This window comes from Podarcis bocagei, assembly GCF_964188305.1.
Source record: "Podarcis bocagei genome assembly, chromosome: 2".
NCBI lineage: Eukaryota > Metazoa > Chordata > Lepidosauria > Squamata > Lacertidae > Podarcis > Podarcis bocagei.
The window spans coordinates 99571711-99589339 of record NC_138126.1 but is presented as its reverse complement, the minus strand read 5'-3'; the positions used below and the strand labels follow the sequence as shown (position 1 = coordinate 99589339).

General features: G+C 45.1%; 2 protein-coding genes across 6 annotated transcripts in view; one reads left to right on the top strand and one right to left on the bottom strand.

The window, feature by feature from the left end:
• Nucleotides 1–2781, bottom strand: part of CD300LF (CD300 molecule like family member f) — a 96176-nt gene extending 93395 nt beyond the window's left edge. Inside the window, exons 1-2 of one of the 4 annotated variants that reach the window (XM_081184639.1) lie at nucleotides 2482–2781; nucleotides 274–606 (exon numbers count right to left, since the gene is read on the bottom strand). In XM_081184639.1, the coding sequence (XP_081040765.1) occupies nucleotides 274–606; nucleotides 2482–2539 (391 nt within the window). In that variant the 5' untranslated portion in view covers nucleotides 2540–2781. Of the gene's footprint in view, nucleotides 1–153; nucleotides 220–273; nucleotides 607–2481 lie in introns of those variants that run through there. The other 3 variants (XM_081184641.1, XM_081184640.1, XM_081184643.1) reach the window with 3 other exon arrangements.
• RAB37 (RAB37, member RAS oncogene family) overlaps nucleotides 1–17629 on the top strand; it is a 72396-nt gene that overhangs the window by 29762 nt on the left and 25005 nt on the right. For both annotated transcript variants that reach the window (XM_081184657.1, XM_081184660.1), the window contains exon 2: nucleotides 3580–3690. In XM_081184657.1, coding sequence (XP_081040783.1) covers nucleotides 3580–3690 — 111 coding nt within the window. The remainder of the gene's footprint in view (nucleotides 1–3579; nucleotides 3691–17629) is intronic.

Genomic DNA, 17629 nt, shown 5'->3' with positions numbered 1-17629 from the left:
TATCTCCTTGCTTAAAGGATAAAATAACCTCATTCTGGGAAGCGAGAAATTATCAAAATATTTGTGCTACTGGGGAGGAGTTGTATGACTGTCATTTTTTAAAGTATAAAAGTAGCAACTCTCCTTTATATTTGCAAGTCTAAGCATGCTTACCAAGGAGTAACCACCATTGGGGTTAATGTGCACAGAACGTAGTCCCCCTCTGAGGTTTCCTTCCCCTTTTAGCTGTATTTGGCTTTTGGGTTTCCTGTGGTGCTTGGAAACAGGACTCACCTGGGAGAACAGTAATATTTACAGGGAATCCATAATCAGAGCCAGCTCTTTCTATGCCACACCAGTAAATCCCAGCATCTTCCTGTGTGAGGTTCTCCAGTCTGACTGTGAATTCCAAACGAGAATGATTATCCTTGATAAAAAGTCTGCTAGCCATCCTTTCTTCTTCGGATCCTGTCGTCCGAACAACTATTTCACAACTGCCCCATGGACTTCCTTTGCACCAATATTTTACATATTTTCTATACCCAGGATCATATTTGCATCTCACAGAGAGTGACCTGCCCAAAAATCCACTCAGTGTTTCAGGACCAGTCAGATCAGACATGCAACCTGAAAAGCAGAATAAACCTGGAGTGAGGCATTAGCTCTCCAATATTACCCTTCTGGTATCACAGAAAAAAATATAAAATTACTCTACACATCTTCATGGCTGGATCAGAACTGTGGCCTTGGCAATAAGGATGCATGGATAGAGATTTCTGCACAGCTGTTACCCTGACGCATACCCACCGATAATGATTAGTTAGTCCGTAGAACAAGAAAATGAAGCATATGTCAACATGGGAAGTCATCTTTTCCTTTTTATAGGACATGAGCTTGCTTCTCCCACTGAAGTCTCCAGTCAGAATATGGGGGATCTGATCAGGCCAGGGAAGGTGCAGTTACTAAATCATTCATATTGGGGTCTATGATTGATGAGTTGATGGTATACACTAAAGTCACTGCTACGGGGTGTGTGTGCCAACCAACTTGAATAAAATTTGGGGGAAAGGGAAGCCCCGCCCCACATAATCAATCACATGACACAATGCGCGCGCGCACACACACACACACACACACACTCACCCATTTGAATGGCAATGCCCATCAACTGTTTTATTGGGGGGGTGAAGACCCCTCAGTCCCTAGGAGTTGGCAGGAGGTGGTGATCATATGAATTGTTGGGAAATTCTTAATCTTCATATTGAAAAGATAAGGAGTGTTAAACTTCATTTTTTTAGATCTAGGGTGGTTAACCCTTTTGGGCCCAGAACCTTTATTGGTAGCCAACTTTGCAAATGCCACATGCCAGCGGTAGACATGGCTTAATGGATGTGCACATGCGCACACATGCATGCACACCAAACAGTGTACCTACAAATCTCTCTCTCTCTCTCTCTCTCTCTCTCTCTCTCTCTCTCTCTCACACACACACACACACACACACACACACACACACACACTCTTCTTGCACATGCACATGCACATTCCCCACAAGAAACTGCACTGCAATATCTTACACTCACGCAGTTGCTCACTCTTGCACACAAGCAGAGACAGGCATGTGCACACATGCGCACACAACCAGCATTTCCATCCTTCCCTAATCCAGCGCTGAGGTTGGGGTGCCTGGAAATGCTGCCTTTCCTTTGCACAGGTCATTCATCAGCGCTGAGAACAGGAGATAAAGCACTGCTATTTAAAGATAGACCAGAAAGAGCACTTCGTTTCCCCCAACCAGCTCAGGAGACAAAGCTGTAGGGGCTGCTGGGCACATCTGATAGTTCAGTGGGCTGGATCCACCCACGGACTTCTCGTAGTGCAGCAGGGCTTTCCCTCCTCTCCTTCCTTTGTGTGCCTCATCCCCAAACTGGCTCAGGGCGGGTGGGTGGCTGGGGGAACCACCGAACAGCGTGCAGGGGACGGAGAGGACAGGTTGTTCCACCAGGCAAACAGAAATGGTTGCACTGAGGGTGCAATCTCTTCAGCCCTGTGTCAACGACACCAATTTCTGCAAAGTAATGAGGGCAATTCCATCCCTGGTGTGTAGAGAGAGACACTCTCTCCACACCAGGGATGAGCAGCTTGTGACAAGGGGAGAATTGCTCTCTTTACTCTGCAGAAATGAGTCTGTGTCCACACAGCTTCCTTCCTAACAGCCCCCTCCCCCACTGCCCTGAAGGTATTGGCAGAATGCATTAAATTCTGAAATTCCACCCCACACTCCATAAATTTAAGCTATGGAGCCAGTGCAAAATTGGCTCTTTTGCATTGCTGCAACTCCTTGCATCTTGCCAGAAGGCAAACTCTGAAGGCACATATCTCTTGTGTATGGGTCAGGCTGCCTCTAAATTGCAGAAATAATCACACGCTTACCCCCAATTTCCATCTTACCCTGTATGTCCCTGACCATTCAGGGTAAACAGGCAGACACAAACCGCTCACCTTTTAGGTTGAAGAATAACATTCCCACAATGAAGTGCCATTGCCGCATGCTGACCATCGCCGCAGACTTGCATGATCTCCTTTCTTCTGTGCCTGCTCTTTTGAATGCACGGCTACTTCTCTTTTACGGTGCTTTGTTTCCCCCCTCCCCCTCCCCATGAGTTAGGGTGAATAGGCTTCTTCTGCTTCTGCTTTCTCCCCAATTCCCTTCGCCTGCCCTGGCCATTGCAGCAGTTTCATTTTCTCATGATGCTGTAGGAAGCAAAAAGCAGAAGTGTCAGCGTGACTGAAATCTTGTACTCTCCGTCTGCAATTTTGTCAAAGGTTTTGGTTTTTTTTTAATGGAAGAACAGGTGGGGCTGGGCTATGAAGCTGGTTGTAGATGCAGTGCAATTAATGAAGGGCTCAAACAGGTGAAGGGAGCCAAGGACAGGATTGAGGGCTGCAGTGGTATGTAGAAATACTTTGTTTGGATGCTAGGTCTTCCTGTTGCTGGACTACTGATCTACCCCACTGAGAAATGACAGAGACTTGGAACACAAGGTTCTCAGAGGCCAGGTCTACCCAGGACTCACTGCTGCAACGTCAACTGATTTATCAGAAATGAAGGGCCTGTTCTTAGATGTCAGTTATGTGCACTTATTTGTTTGGAGTGCAGTCTTACCTTGGAAGTCGAATGGAATCCGTTCCAGAAGTCCATTTGACTTCCAAAACGTTCGAAAACCAAAGCACGGCTTCTGATTGGCTGCAGGAAGCTCCTGCAGCCAATTGGAAGCCGCGGAATCCCCATCGGACGTTCGGCTTCCAAAAGAATGTTTGCAAACCAGAACACTCACTTCTGGGATTGCGGCGTTCGGGAGCCAAAACGTTCAAGAACTAAGCTGTTTGAAAACAGGTATGGCTGTATTTACTTTGCTTCTCCCCCTGAAATATTCCTGTGGGTGTCGTGCTCAAACCCATGTCTAACCACGTCTCTCCAATATTACAAAGTTACCAGTTAATTTGCTGCCAGCATTTGTACACTGAGAAGAGAGAAATGGGGCCTCGGCCCTTTTAATTTGGATGCTAACCTGATTTTTTTTTGTCTGATTCCCGCAGACTATCCTGGTTGGAGACAGCGGAGTTGGGAAGACATCACTGCTGGTTCAGTTTGACCAGGGCAAGTTCATCCCAGGCTCTTTTTCAGCAACTGTGGGCATCGGATTTACCGTAAGGGCTACTCGGCTACTCTAGGCATGTTTGAGAATGGTTACTTAAATGATGGCAGATCTTTACTAAACAAGAAGTACAGACATCTGGCTTCCTATGCAATGAAGCCCAGCAGATGGTGGTAGCAAATTAAATCGAAGACTGCGTCATTGGGAAACTGGCCTAAACACCAGGATGGTACACTTATTTATGGGGTTCTTATCTACATTGGGGATAAGAAATCTGTGGTCCTATGGGTATTATTAGGGACAAGGGTGGCGCTGTGGTCTAAACCACTGAGCCTAGGGCTTGACAATTGGAAGATCGCCGTTTGAATCCCCGTGATGGGGGTGAGTTCCCGTTGCTCTGTCCTTGCTCCTGCCAACCTAGCAGTTTGAAAGCACATCAAAGTGCAAGTAGATAAATAGGTACCGCTCCGGTGGGAAGGTAAACGATGTTTCTGTGCGCTGCTCTGGTTTCACCAGAAGCGGCTTAGTCATGCTGGCCACAGGACCCGGAAAAACTGTCTGCAGACAAACGCCGGCTCCCTTGGCCAGTAAAGCGAGATGAGCACCACAACCCCAGAGTCGTCTGCGACTGGACTTAACTGTCAGGGGTCCTTTACCTTTTATGGGTATTATTAGACTCCAGTTCCCAATAGCCTTAGCCAGAATGGTCAGTGGCCAAGGATGATGGGAGTTGTACCAACAGAAGTTGGTGGGAGGACCCAGAACCTGCTCAGTACATCAAATCTATGGTTGTCCTGGATAGAAGTGTCTAGTTCTCTACACCATCCCAGTCCTAGAACTCTGTGCTGTTCCTGCTATTTTCCTTCCTTTTCTCCATTCCTTTCCTCTCGCCCCTGTTGCCACCACTGCAGCTGATGAAGTTTGTGCCTCATGAGTCTCTTCCTAGATCCATTAGAAACATGGAGGAGGAGTCCTTCCATGTTGCCAGCCAGTCAGAGCACACAGCCTAGATTAACCCAATCTCAGCACAGGTGGTTGACCCCGTTGAAAGGACAGTAATAAACATTGGAAAGTTTCTGTCCAATTCTTCCCCTTTCCATCGTCAGCCCCTACTAATGAAACAGAAGGAAAAGAATGAGCACAGACAGGACTTCCACTTGCCTTATCGCTATGCGTCTGTCTCTGTGTGTGTGTGTGTGTGTGTGCGTAGTACCATCAAAGTGCAGCACATTGTCAATTATTTTGTCTGTTATTATATATTTACCATTGGGAGCATCAGACACATTTTCTGCCTTAGGCACCAACACACACACACACACACACACACACACACACACACACACACACATTTGTTTACTTAACATTTGTGTGTACGTTTATTTATTGAAAACGTTTCTGTACCACTCCTCATCAGTAATACTAGGGAGGCACACAACAAAGCAATACGTACAATGCCATTCCAATAAAATCAGCACATGAAAATACAATGGAATGCATTATAATCCATAGCAGACCAGTCAGATACCACTCGCAAACCCTCACAAATGCCTGGGTGGACAGATGGGCATCATCTGCGTAAATCGCAAAGGGAGAAACGGAGCCCAGCAGCAGAGGACAGAGGAAGCTGCTTTATACTGAGCCATTGGTCTCTCGCACTCAGTATTGCATACGGGCTGACAGCAGGAATTTAGGCAGGAATCTCTCCCAGTGCTAGTTAGAGATACCAGGATTCGACCTGGGACGTTCTGCATCCAGAGCAGATGGTCTGCCACAGAGCTGTGACCCTTCTCCTAAAAGAGGAGGTCTATTGCCAGAGAATAGGTGAAAGGAAGGCCATTCAGTTTCAGACCCAAGGAAACTTTTTATGGATACTTCTAGAGAAGAAAGGGCTGCTTAACCCATTGCCCAGCCCTTTCCCACTGCAATTGCCACCCGCAAACCGCTCCCCCCCCAATAACATTCCAGGTGCATATTTACCCCTGCAAATATCTACCTGGAGCCCCACAAGAAGACAAACAGCCCTCTGTGTGTTGGGGGAACAGGAACTGGGGGTTGTATCTGACCAAGTCATTAAATAGGGCTACAGGTGGCGCTGTGGTCTAAACCACTGAGCCTAGTGCTTGCCGATCAGAAGGTCGGCAGTTTGAATCCCCACGACAGGGTGAGCTCCCGTTGCTCGGTCCCTGCTCCTGCCCACCTAGCAGTTTGAAAGCACATCAAAGTGCAAGTAGATAAATAGGTACCGCTCCGGCGGGAAGGTAGACGGCGTTTCTGTGCACTGCTCTGGTTCACCAGAAGCGGATTAGTCATGCTGATTACATGACCCGGAATCTGTACGCTGGCTCCCTTGGCCAATAAAGCAAGATGAGCGCCGCAACCCCAGAGTCGTCCGCCACTGGACCTAATTGTCAGGGGTCCCTTTACCTTCCTTTAAGTCATTACATGCATGGAACAACTTCCACTTGTGCACAATGGAGCGCCATCTCCTTCCCCTGCTCAGCCACCCTACCCAACACCCCAGCTGTCTGGAGCAAATTCAAAGGAAGTGCGGGTGAGAAGGGGGTAAGAAGGGAGGGGAAGTTCCATTAAGCAGCTAAAAATTGTTCCACTTTCCATCACACACACATGCAGAAACATCTACCAAAAATTGCCCCCTCATAAATCTCCTTTTCCTTAACGGAAGCAGCACCCTGGATTTTTATGCACATGCCATGTGTAAGCCCCCTCAAGCACATATTATTTTTGCTAAATGGTTTTCTAATTGGCTTATTTCTGCTTCTGCCACAATGTATTCAGTATAGGCCATGCCTCCCCCCAAAAAAGCACCCTCGTCGTTGTTTTTCATTGTTTGGTATCTTGCAGCAACACCATGCCTGAGCCGCAATGGCGTGTCCCACACACAAGGTGTTCTTTAATAACACACCTAGCAAAACTAAGTGATAAGAGCAGTGCTGATGTATGCAAAGCTCTCCCAGTGACTGGGATAAACAGGGCAGAAGGCACATTTGTGCCACTTTGCCAGCCATTGCTTCCCACCCCGAAATGTGTGGCTAGCTAGAAAGTGTCTTCACTCCAGGCACCCATGATGCACAGCAGCCACCCTGTGACCTGCTATATATGTTGTTTCCGTGTGTGTGTGTGTGTGTGTGTGTGTGTGTGTGTGTGCACGCACAAAAATCTCCCTCCTGTCAACCTGTCTGAGAAGGATGAGTGACCAACTCTAAAACCGGCAGGATAAGCTCATACCCTCCAACATTTCTCTGATAAAAATAGGGACGTCCTATTCTATTATTAGGGGCGTGGGTGGCGCTGTGGGTTAAACCACAGAGCCTAGGACTTGGCAATCAGAAGGTCGGCGGTTCGAATCCCCGCGACGGGGTGAGCTCCCGTTGCTCAGGCCCTGCTCCTGCCAACCTACCAGTTTGAAAGCACGTCGAAGTGCAAGTAGATAAACAGGTACCGCTCCGGCGGGGAGGTAAATGGCGTTTCCGTGCGCTGCTCTGGTTCGCCAGAAGCGGCTTAGTCATGCTGGCCACATGACCTGGAAGCTGTACGCCGGCTCCCTCGGCCAATAAAGCGAGATGAGCACCGCAACCCCAGAGTCGGTCACGACTGGACCTAATGGTCCGGGGTCCCTTTACCTTTACTTTATTATTATTATTATTATTATTATTATTATTATTATTATTATTATTATATCCAACCCATCTGACTGGATTGCCCCAGTCACTCAGGGCAGGTTCCAACATATGTAAAAATGTATTAAAACTTTGAACATTAAAAAAAAACTTCCCTGGACATGGCTGTCTTCAGATGTCTTTTAAAGGTTGTATAGTTAATTATCTCCTTGACTCGGTGGTCGCATAACTCTAGGCCCTCCAACATTTCTCCGATGAATATAGGGATGTCCTATCATACCCTCCAACATTTACCCAATGAAAACAAGGACATCCTAAGGGAAAGTGGGACATTCCAGTATCAAAACAGAAACTGGGATGGTATTTGTAAATCCCGGACTGTCCCTGGAAAATAGGGACACTTGGGAGGTCTGTAAGCTTAGGCCTTTTAAAGTCTGAACTACTGAACCATCTACTATTCAAGGCAGTTCACTTTCCGAAGAGACCCCTAGGGGAGAAGAAGACAATCTGAGGCCTGCCTATCATTTAAAAAAAATTTTTTTAAGAAACATTAAAAACACCCCACAGTTTTTAATGCTTGACAATTTATTATGTTTTTATATGTGTTGGAAGGCACCCAGAGGTGCTGGGGAAACCCAGCCAAATGGGCAGGGAAACAAACAAACAAACAAACAAACAAACAAATATTTTTATTCCAAATGAGACAGATGACCCATTTACCACGAGCAAGGAATGAAACAACCACAGTGAGCAGAGATGTCTCTGGGCCCACATGGCTAGGTACATTTTCAGGATGTGTGCACACACACACTTAGTTGTGCATAAATGGCTTTCATCTTTTCATTATTTAAATCTTGTATTTAAGTTGTATTTTAATCAATTGTTTTTATACCTGGTGTTAGCCGCCCTGAGCCCAGTCTTGGCTGGGAAGGGCGGGGTATAAATAATTTTTTTATATTATTATCTTTTGCCACTGAATGACAGGTACAGTGACCCTTCATGGCAGGCATCAGACCCAGGAGAGGACTTGAGGAAAAGGCCAAACATTTCCTAGGCCAGAACACGGCTGCTCTACGTGTCACCACTTGGGTCTGGCTTGGGGGGGAAGAATTGGGAGACAGAGAAGGAAAGAGCGATGGAGGCCCATCTCCCTCTGCCCCTGATTGGCTAGAGTCAAGTCACGTGTCCGCTTCCTGCTCTCACCAAGTAGCCAGTGGCGTAGCGTGGGTTGTCAGCACCCGGGGCAAGGCAAATAATTTGCGCCCCCTAACCCGTGGATTTGCGCACCCTAACCCTAACCCCCAGATGTTGCGCCCGGTGCGGCCTGGCCCCCCTGCACCCCCCACGCTACGCCACTGCAAGTAGCCCTTGGCCCTTTGAGGAGTCCTGCTTAACTGCTGCTCACACCGTGTTCCTGCCTTGTGATCCTAGCTTGCCTGCCTTGCCTTGCCTTGCCCTGCCTCCTCGCCTTGTCCGTGCCTTTTGCTTCCTGCCTTTCCTCCTCTCCTGCCTGGATGGATTCCACTCAGCCTTGGGCTCCATCGGCTGCTTGTGAGCAAACATCGCCCCATCCCAGAGGCACCCTGCACAGCACACCAGCCAGGTCTGTAACCTTCCTCTTCCACAGCCCAAGATGGTGGCACTTCTTGCGCTGCTCTGGGAAACAGTGGCATGGCGTGGGGTGGGGACACAGGGGCGCCAAAAATTGTTAGGGATGGAAAGTTTCAACACCTGGTGCTGCCTCAATACAGCTACGCAAATACATCGCTGGGCTCCGTTGAAAACAGCTTCTTCATGCAAACCAGGAAGTGGCCTTTCCAGACAAGGGAACAACTATTCTTTTATTATCTCTGTGGTTGCAATCTCCTGGGTGATGCGGATGCTGTTAGATAATTGAATGTGCATGTGTACTCTATCTGTTTCCCTCCCTCCCAGCCCCGGGTGCTAGTGAGGCATCAGGCATAAGCCTGCATTTTATTAATGTTTGATCAGGACTTGTATATTAAAGAGAGAGCCTAAAAGATTTTCAAACGTTTCATGCCAGGCAAGAAGGCTAGCTGCTTAAGAAAACACTGACAGTGTTTTCTTCCTCCTAGACAAGGGGCCCCTTTTGATTGATAGCAGAAAACAATTCTCAAAGTCGTAAAAGCTGAAATTACAGACTGAGTAAGGCACTGACCCTACATGTTATAGAAGATAAAAAAGGCAGAGATAAACATGATTAGGAATGAGTAAATAGTAAAATGATGCCAATGTGCCTCCCAGTAAAATGAGCCAGATCTTCTAAGGTTAAAAAGGCCTTATTCCTTTTAAGAGGCTATCTGTGTTGTGTATTAAATATATTGGCTTAAATGTAATTATGCAAAGGATTTAGAAATGCTAGATTCTTATTTCATATAGTTGTAAAGAGTTGTATTTATCCTGGAATTAAGTCAGACACCAGCCCAGCCCTCTTGCTAGACAAAGAGACGCCATCCAAGCTGTCCTGATATATGGCTGTCAGGCATTTGTTTAGAAACCTTCAAATGAAGGAGATCTTTCAATGTTGATGTGAAACTCAAGATCCTTGACATATGTTTAAGATAAAAATTTAAGATTAACCATTTGTTTTAGAAGGCAATAGGGCAAGGAGGGCAAGAGGTGAGCTGGTAATTAAGATTCCTTGTTGAGACACATGTAAGATATATTACTACTTATTTGTCATTTATAGATGTAACAATATATAGCTCTTTGTGTTCCTTATAAGGACAGGAGGATGTGGGTGTATCTTTTAGGATTGGATATAGCAATCAGCCAATAGGAAATTCAACCAGGCTGATTGGACAGAGGCAGCCACAGGAGGAGTAAAGGGGGCTGGATTAAGGGAATATAAGGGCTGGCCATAATGGCAGGAGGCCAGGCCAGAGCTTGGTAACCATATACCACTGTGCCTCTCATTTATTTGTCTGACAAATAAATAATTATTTTAATTTCTCTATTGCTGCGTTGAATATTTCATTCCAGCTAAGCGTTAACCACAAGCAGGGTGCTACACTAGCAACCCACGTTACGCCACTGCTGTGAAATGCCTCATAGCTATAGGCTCTCTCATCCCACAGCTTTATTAAGAAGGCCTTTTCAAAAACCAGGGGGGGTGTGACATGACATGAGTAGCATTTCCTGGTGTTGTTCCATCCAGATGTTTTGGGATGCATGTCCCTCCATCCTTGACCGTTGGCTACACTGACTGAGGTTTATGGAAGCTGTGGTCCAAAAACATCTGGAAGGCACCAGGCCAGGGGGAACTGCTTTTTGGGCCTATCTGTTGAAGGCCACCATCCCTGGCACCAATTCCCATAACTGCATAAACAGTGTAAATGTACCATGTTCACAGTCCGTTTGTAGGTGATTTCTTCTGTTATACCTACCCAGATTCCGAATATGGTATGTGACGTATTTTCTTCTTTGATATGGTCACAGGAGTCACTCCAGGATTGTTAATTATAAATGGCTATCTCGTAACCTTTACCCATTGCTTGTCTTACTGTTTGATGAAAAGTAACAAAGGAGAGGAGGACACAGGTGGCGCTGTGGGTTAAACCACAGAGCCTAGGGCTTGCCAATCAGAAGGTTGGTGGCTCGAATCCCCGCAACGGGGTGAGCTCCCGTTGCTTGATCCCTGCTGCTGCCAACCTAGCAGTTCGAAAGCACGCCATGTGCAAGTAGATAAATAGGGACCGCTCCGGCGGGAAGGTAAACAGCATTTCCGTGCGCTGTTCTGGTTTGCCAGAAGCGGCTTAGTCATGCTGGCCACATGACCCGGAAGCTCCCTCAGCCAATAAAGCGAGATGAGCGCCGCAACCCCAGAGTCGGCCACGACTGGACCTAACGGTCAGGGGTCCCTTTACCTTTACCTAACAAAGGAGAGACCTTTCCCCTTTCTGGCTGAGTGAAGGGAATGAAATCAGCAGAGTAATTTGCAACAAATGTACGATTAGATTGCTTGCTAGAGGGAGGGGTAATTTTGGCAAAAATATTTTTTTCCCTGTGGAAGAACATTTTTGGAAAAAGTTATGGTAGAATGCAAAAGCTGTTATCACTATTAATTGAATTGATTAAATAGTTACTTTTTAAAGGACCATGACTCATTTCTGCAGAAGTGCTGCTATTTGAGATAGTCAACAAACACATAGGACCTGGAAGAAAATGTGTGGAGTGCTCCTTTTCAGGATGCTAGCCAACTGTGCCCTTTTCAGGAAAGCTCCATTTAATTTCCTTAAACCTCCCCCCCCCAATCCCCCAGGTTTTTCTTCCAACCCCAGTTAGTCATTGTTCAGCAGTTACTAAACATGTTCTGCTGTCATTGGGGTGTTTTTGCCTCTAATTTGTTTTAGTAAACTTTGCAAACCTTAGACTTCCCCCAAGGCTGCTGATATCTTCCTTTAGTGTGAGGAAGATGCTGTTTCGGTTACATGAAGTTCCTTGCTCCCAGAATGAGTTGGCTATCAAAATATACAGTACTGTATAGGATAAATTCTGAGAGGCTCTGAAGCGCAAGCCTGCCCCCTTGTGGCAATTTTAGGCAAAATAGGTTTGATCTTGAGAATTGCGTTTTCAACTCGCTTGAAGGTATTTATTTATTCATTCACTCATTCATTTCATACAATTTATACACCACTTGATCGTTTTTTTAAAAAAACTTCAAAGTGGTTTACAAAAAGAATAAAATGATAAAATTATTGGTAAAAGCAATTGAAAGCAATTATTTATTCAAAATAGTCAAAAAATAAAATAAAATCAGCCTGTCACTTGCTACCATCCACGCTATGTGGGACACAGAAAAGAGCCTCTCCTGCTGATTGTAGAGACCAGGCGGTAAAATAAAAATAAGTGTTGTTCAGCCAATAAAAAGGCAACGAGCCAACCCACAAGCCCCAAAATCTAATAAATCACATGTCTCTGGAATAAAAGGCACTGTACTGTCAAGGAAGCTTTCAGCAGTACAGAATGTTTTTTTCCTTAAATATTTACTGGTCTTAGCAGCGTTTGTTCCAAACATGCCTATAATTCAAAATGATCACTGCCATACTTTCACTCCCCACGCCTGCAAGAGATTAAATCAGTGGGGGTTTTTAAAGCACAATTAAAAATGAAGTTGGCAAGGCTCTTAGATGTTTCTTCTACCATGAAGGCAATTTCCCCTTTTATCTGACACAGCTAGAAGACTCCCATGGCTCACCCCATTTGTTGTAAGCCAAGAAGCTTCCTAATATTAATTAGAGTTGGGCTAGGACCTAAGAGACCCAGGTTCAAATCATCAACTCAGCCATGGGTGCTCTTGGGCCAGTTGTATCCTCTCAGCCTAGCCTACCTCCCAGAGTTATTGTGAAGATAAGATGGGGAGAAGGAGATGCATGTAATGGAAAAGAGGGCCTTCTCGGTGGTGGCACCCGCCCTGAGGAACACCCTCCCATCAGATGTCAAAGAGGAAAACAACTACCAGACTTTTAGAAGACATCTGAAGGTGGCCCTGTTTAGGGAAGCTTTTAATGTCTGACGGACTATTGTATTTTAATATTCTGTTCGTAGCCACCCAGACTGGCTGAGGAAACCCAGCCAGATGGGCGGGGTATAAATAAATTATTATTATTATTATTATTATTATTATTATTATTATTATTATTATTATTATTATTATTATTTAGCTACTTGGAAAACCACACTAAAGATCTTTCAACAGCTAAACAAAATAAATACTAGGGGAGAGGGAATTTTAAACACCGGCTGCTTGCTCTCATAAAGGATTTCTAGTGGGGGGAAATAAAATAAAAAACTCTTTCTTAAGGGCAGCTCTTTGCCATTTATCCATATTCAGAGTTCAGTCCTGAGCCGCATTCCAGAACCATTGAGTTCCTATGTCAAGATTTGCAATTTAATTTGTTCACAATCCTGAGCCAGCCCAAGACATTTTGCTGCCTAAGGCAAAGAAGAACCACTCCCCTTCCAATCATGGTGCGTCAAGAGCCTGCTGAATCAGTCCAATAGCCCATGTGGTCACAGTGCCAACCAGATGCCTGTAACCATCATCATCATCATCATCTCCCCCCATCTGGCTGGGTTTCCCCAACCACTCTGGGCAGCTTCCAACAGAATATTAAAATACAATAACCTATTAAACATTAAAAGCTTCCCTAAACAGGGCTGCCTTCAGATGTCTTCTAAAAGTCTGGCAGTTGTTTTCCTCTTTGACATCTGGTGGAAGGGCGTTCCACAGGGCGGGTGCCACCACCAAGAAGGCCCTCTGCCTGGTTCCCTGTAACTTGGCTTCTCGCAGCGAGGGAACCACCAGAAGGCCCTCGGTGCTGGACCTCAGTGTCTGGGCAGAATGATGGAGGTGGAGACACTCCTTCAAGCGGGACGCTCCTTCAAGTGGGAAACCCACAAGCAGGATTTGAGCACAAAGACACCCCCTCACTGTGGTTTCTAGCAACTGATATTCAGAAGCATTGCTGCCTTGAACCGTGGGGCAGAGCAGAGCCTTCATGGCTAGGAGCCATTGGTAACCTCATGTGGCCTTCAACCCCGATGCCTTGAACTGGCAAAGAGAAAATGTTACTGCTTGTACTTTCTCACTTTCAGCTGTCCTGCCCTGCATGGAAAAGAGTTTTGCCATACTCAGCACCTGCTTGGGCAAAACTCAGCACCTGCTTGGCTGCACAGGTGTCAGGAGCAGAAAGTTACTATTCTCTCATGAAACTGCAAGAAAACAATTTGCAGGCTCAGTGTGGAGACCATAGGTTTTTCTCTGCATTGTGGATTCCTTCATCATTGCCACTTGCGAAACACCCATGAGAAGCCTTCACTCGTTTTGGGTGTTTCAAACACCCCGTGCCAAAGGAACTATAATCTACATTCAGTTTTCCTGATCTGATGCATTTTACATTTCTCGAATATTTTCTGCGGCATTGTTACAGAGACCAGAAATACAGGTTCCTCTAGTGACGAGTAGTGGGGAATCAGGGCTAAATAGAAGGTCTTGGAGACCTGGAGAGTAGCTCGGACAAGCAAAAATAAGTAAATAAATGCATGAATGGAACATATCTGTGTGCGCCATCTCCTTATGTTTCCACGCACCATTTACTTTCTGGATAAGGGCCAGGGCATTGCTGCACACTTAGGAAACAAGCCTTAAACTGCATTCCTACACGAGAGTAAGGCCCACTGAACCCGGTGGGACTTCCTTCTGAGGAGACGTATAGGAGGGCACTGTCACTTTGAACTGCACATAGTTTCTCCCTGCTTAAATTTATTTATTTAAATGGGTTTACTTTTGACAGTCACATAACCTGAGAAACCCAACCTGACCTTCTGTGTTGCAACTTCTCATTTGCACAACAAGATCTAAATTGTTAGGAGGCAGATCTGCAAACAAGTCTAAGCTGATCTGGTTTTAGAGAACTATGTATGGGTTCTGATTCCTAGTCAATCATGAGATTTAGTGTGGGGCTAACTTCACAGGGGTTCTGCAATAAATCTTGGAACTAGTAGAAGGGCATGTTCTTCTGCCTAAGGGGAAAACTTATAATTTATCTTAAAAACCATTGTAAACAGCTAAAAATGTTAGTAGGATTGGAATAACACTTGTGGTTTAATGGTGAATTTTGAACATAGTGAAGATGTAAGAGATTTGGATTATTATAATATAAAAGATGCAGGAGGAAATAGCTAAAAATAGGACCCACAAAGGGGAGGAGGGAAGTCCAGGCGATTATTTGGAATCTTGTTTTTATGTTGTATGTTGGATATGTGTTTGCAAAACTTTAATCTGAAAAACCAAATACAGGCAGCTCTGAAAACGCCAGAATGATATCGCTTGGAAACCCCCATAGTTGCCAATAGGACCCAATTTGCCAGTGAGGCACAGCTCCACCAACCTAAGTCTAGACTTCTCCAAGCCTACCTGTCTTACAACCAGTCCAGGGGGTTGCCTTGGCTGTCTGCTTCCTCCTTAGTCTCATTGTTGCCCTTTTAGCATAGAGGAGGATGAGAGGCAGAACTGCAACTCTTTGGCTCTCTCCGTCATGGGCTCTGGCTCCCCCTACTGTTGGCCTCCCAGTCTTTTGCCATTGGACACCAGCAGCCACCACTGCTCCTTGGAAGCAAGAGTATCCAGTGTTATAGGAGTGGCAGCACGGATCAGTGGTAACCTTGGTGCGTCTGTGTACTGGTGCTTTGGGATCTAGGGCTGCATGACCCACAGAGGGAAGGAGGTAGAAATCCCAGACCTAGAAGCAATGTTGGCTTTTGGGAGGGTGTGGGCTTTTGGCCATCCTAGGCAGTTGCACGAGGGAGTTGCAGTAGGTTTCCTGGAGAGATACAGTAGGAATTATAAACCCTGAACTACCGTACTCGACTATTCACCCCGCCACCAAACTTACTCCCAGTGCAGGACAGGGTGGGAGAGGGGCATGAGGCCATTCCTGTCACTGGAGATCAGCTTCATGGTTGGCAAGCTTGGCACTGGGGCCATTCTCTTCTAGATTCATCTGCAAAGCGAAACATGGGCAAAAGTATTTGCCAACCAATGCTATCCCTCATTAAGCTGGCTGAAGAAATAGGAAAAGAAATGTAAACTTGCAAGATCAGGTCATAAAGATTGTTTGTTCTCAGTCACTGACACTATAGAAAATCAAAGACAGAATTATTAGTTAAGTATACTGTTGACTTATTAATTTGGGGATATGTTAGAGAGGTTTTTTTAAGGGATTATGTTTGTTTTTATCCTGTCTGTTTTACTGTTTGTTACCTGTCTTGAGTCTGTTTGGAGAGATGAATAGGATTGAAGGTTGTTGTTTTTTAAATAACACTATTTTATTTTATTTTAAAGTAATAGTATTTAAAAATAATACACGTTCCAGAGTTTTTGATCTTTCATCAGCCTCTAGGTGGGAGGTACAGTTGAAGCTTGTCTACTACTTAACCTAGTAGTTCTCAAAGAAGATGATCTCCTCGTGGTTGCTGTCCCTTTAAGAGTAAGGGTGGAGTTTCATAAGAACAATGGTACCAAATACATAGGCCATGTGGATCTGCCTATGGCAGAGGTGGCTAACTGGCTGCCCTCCAGATATTGCTGGACTACAGATGACTAACCATTGGCCATGATTTGAGTTGGAGTCCAACAATATCTTGAGGATCACTGGTTAGCCACCCGTGGCTACTTAGCCCAATACAGGATTCTCCAATATAGGAAAGAAAATGCTATTCTCTCGATATGTGGGAGTTAAGATGGTTGGGGCATTCACTGAATTGCCAAACTAGGGGCCAGGTTGGTATGATGAACAAAGCATTAGAGTTTGACAGAGGAGACCTCTGTTTAAATATTCACTCAGTTAACAGGATGAGTCACTCACTTTTGCATACAGAGCAGTTGAAAGGGTAACATGGAACTGCCTTATGTATAAAACTGAGCTCCTTGGAAGAAGGGCAAGTACACAAACGTGATAAAACCATAATTTGAAAATTCCCATGGAAGGAATGTGGCGCTTGCGTATTCTATCATTTCAATGAAACATGTGCAGATTTTAAATTACTATTTTAAAAGTAACTTTTTTATTTTATTGGAAAGAAAGCTAAAGCTTTCAGTATTTGTATGTACCTCCCTTCCTTCTCTGGCTGTATAGAAAATTGAAGCATCTGCATATCATGAATGAGAATTGAGAAAATCAATACATAAATAGATACAGGTAAAGAGGGGGTTCTTATCTGACAAAAAGGCGATAGCATACCACTGGCAAGCCACTATTTCCTCTTTAACGTAGACATTGTTAGAGCAGCTGAAACAACAGAACAAACACTGTGGAGAAATTGTCCATTATTGACCCACCCACAAAATTCCCAGGGAGCAGTAAATCTGTTTCATGACTTAGCACCTTTCAGGATTTTGTGACTTGACAGAGCTTCATTATGTCTCTTTTGGTGCATTGACTATTTTCATATTCATCTTATTTTATTACATTGCAAGCATTTTATCATGTTCTTTTCCAAGGAACTACAAAATGGTTAACAGATTTAATAAAAGTGTTCTGTGGAGACCTGTTGCCTCAGAGTTGTCTCAGGCAATCTCCAGTTTCTGTTTAATCCCAGGGATCTGAAAATATAAAGCAATTTCCACCCAAGGAATCTTCTTCTCCGTCAGCCTGGTGAGGATGGGGAGGGGAAGAAAGGGGTTGTTCTGATCATAAATCTAGAATTGATTTCCACCAGCTGCAGATTTGGTGATATTTGGGTAGAATAAAATGCCTTTAGCTCTAGCCAGAGGGCTTGTGTTCTGCAATTCCCATGAGCATGATTTTGTACAAAGAAAAGAACTTCACT